General features: G+C 75.0%; 1 protein-coding gene across 1 annotated transcript in view; it reads left to right on the top strand.

Annotated features, from left to right (window-relative positions):
- Window positions 1–60: 60 nt before the first annotated feature.
- The window catches only part of CFAP36 (cilia and flagella associated protein 36), a 19,366-nt gene continuing 19,194 nt past the window's right edge, over window positions 61–232 (top strand). The window contains exon 1 of the mRNA XM_010574860.1: window positions 61–205. Within this exon, the coding sequence (XP_010573162.1) occupies window positions 88–205 (118 nt within the window). The 5' untranslated portion in view covers window positions 61–87. The remainder of the gene's footprint in view (window positions 206–232) is intronic.

The following is a 232-nucleotide window of genomic DNA, read 5'->3' as shown; positions in this document are numbered from 1 at the left end:
TGTTGCTACAGCGACGGGCGGGCGCTCCGGCCGCCGCCGCGTCCGCGCCGTTCGCCGTCCCTCGTCCCTCCCCCGGCGGCCCCGGCGATGGCGGCAGAGGAGGAGGAGGGCGACGTGGGGTGGGTGGTGGACACCATCGCCGGGTTCCTGCGGGGGCCCGCCTGGTCCATCCCCATCCTGGAGTTCATGGAACAGAAGTGCGAGGGTGAGCGGCGGGGGTGGGCGCTGGGGA

Source organism: Haliaeetus leucocephalus, unplaced genomic scaffold, assembly GCF_000737465.1.
Source record: "Haliaeetus leucocephalus isolate CR32 unplaced genomic scaffold, Haliaeetus_leucocephalus-4.0 Scaffold450, whole genome shotgun sequence".
In the NCBI taxonomy this organism is placed as follows: Eukaryota; Metazoa; Chordata; class Aves; order Accipitriformes; family Accipitridae; genus Haliaeetus; species Haliaeetus leucocephalus.
This window is presented reverse-complemented; position numbering and strand designations above follow the sequence as displayed.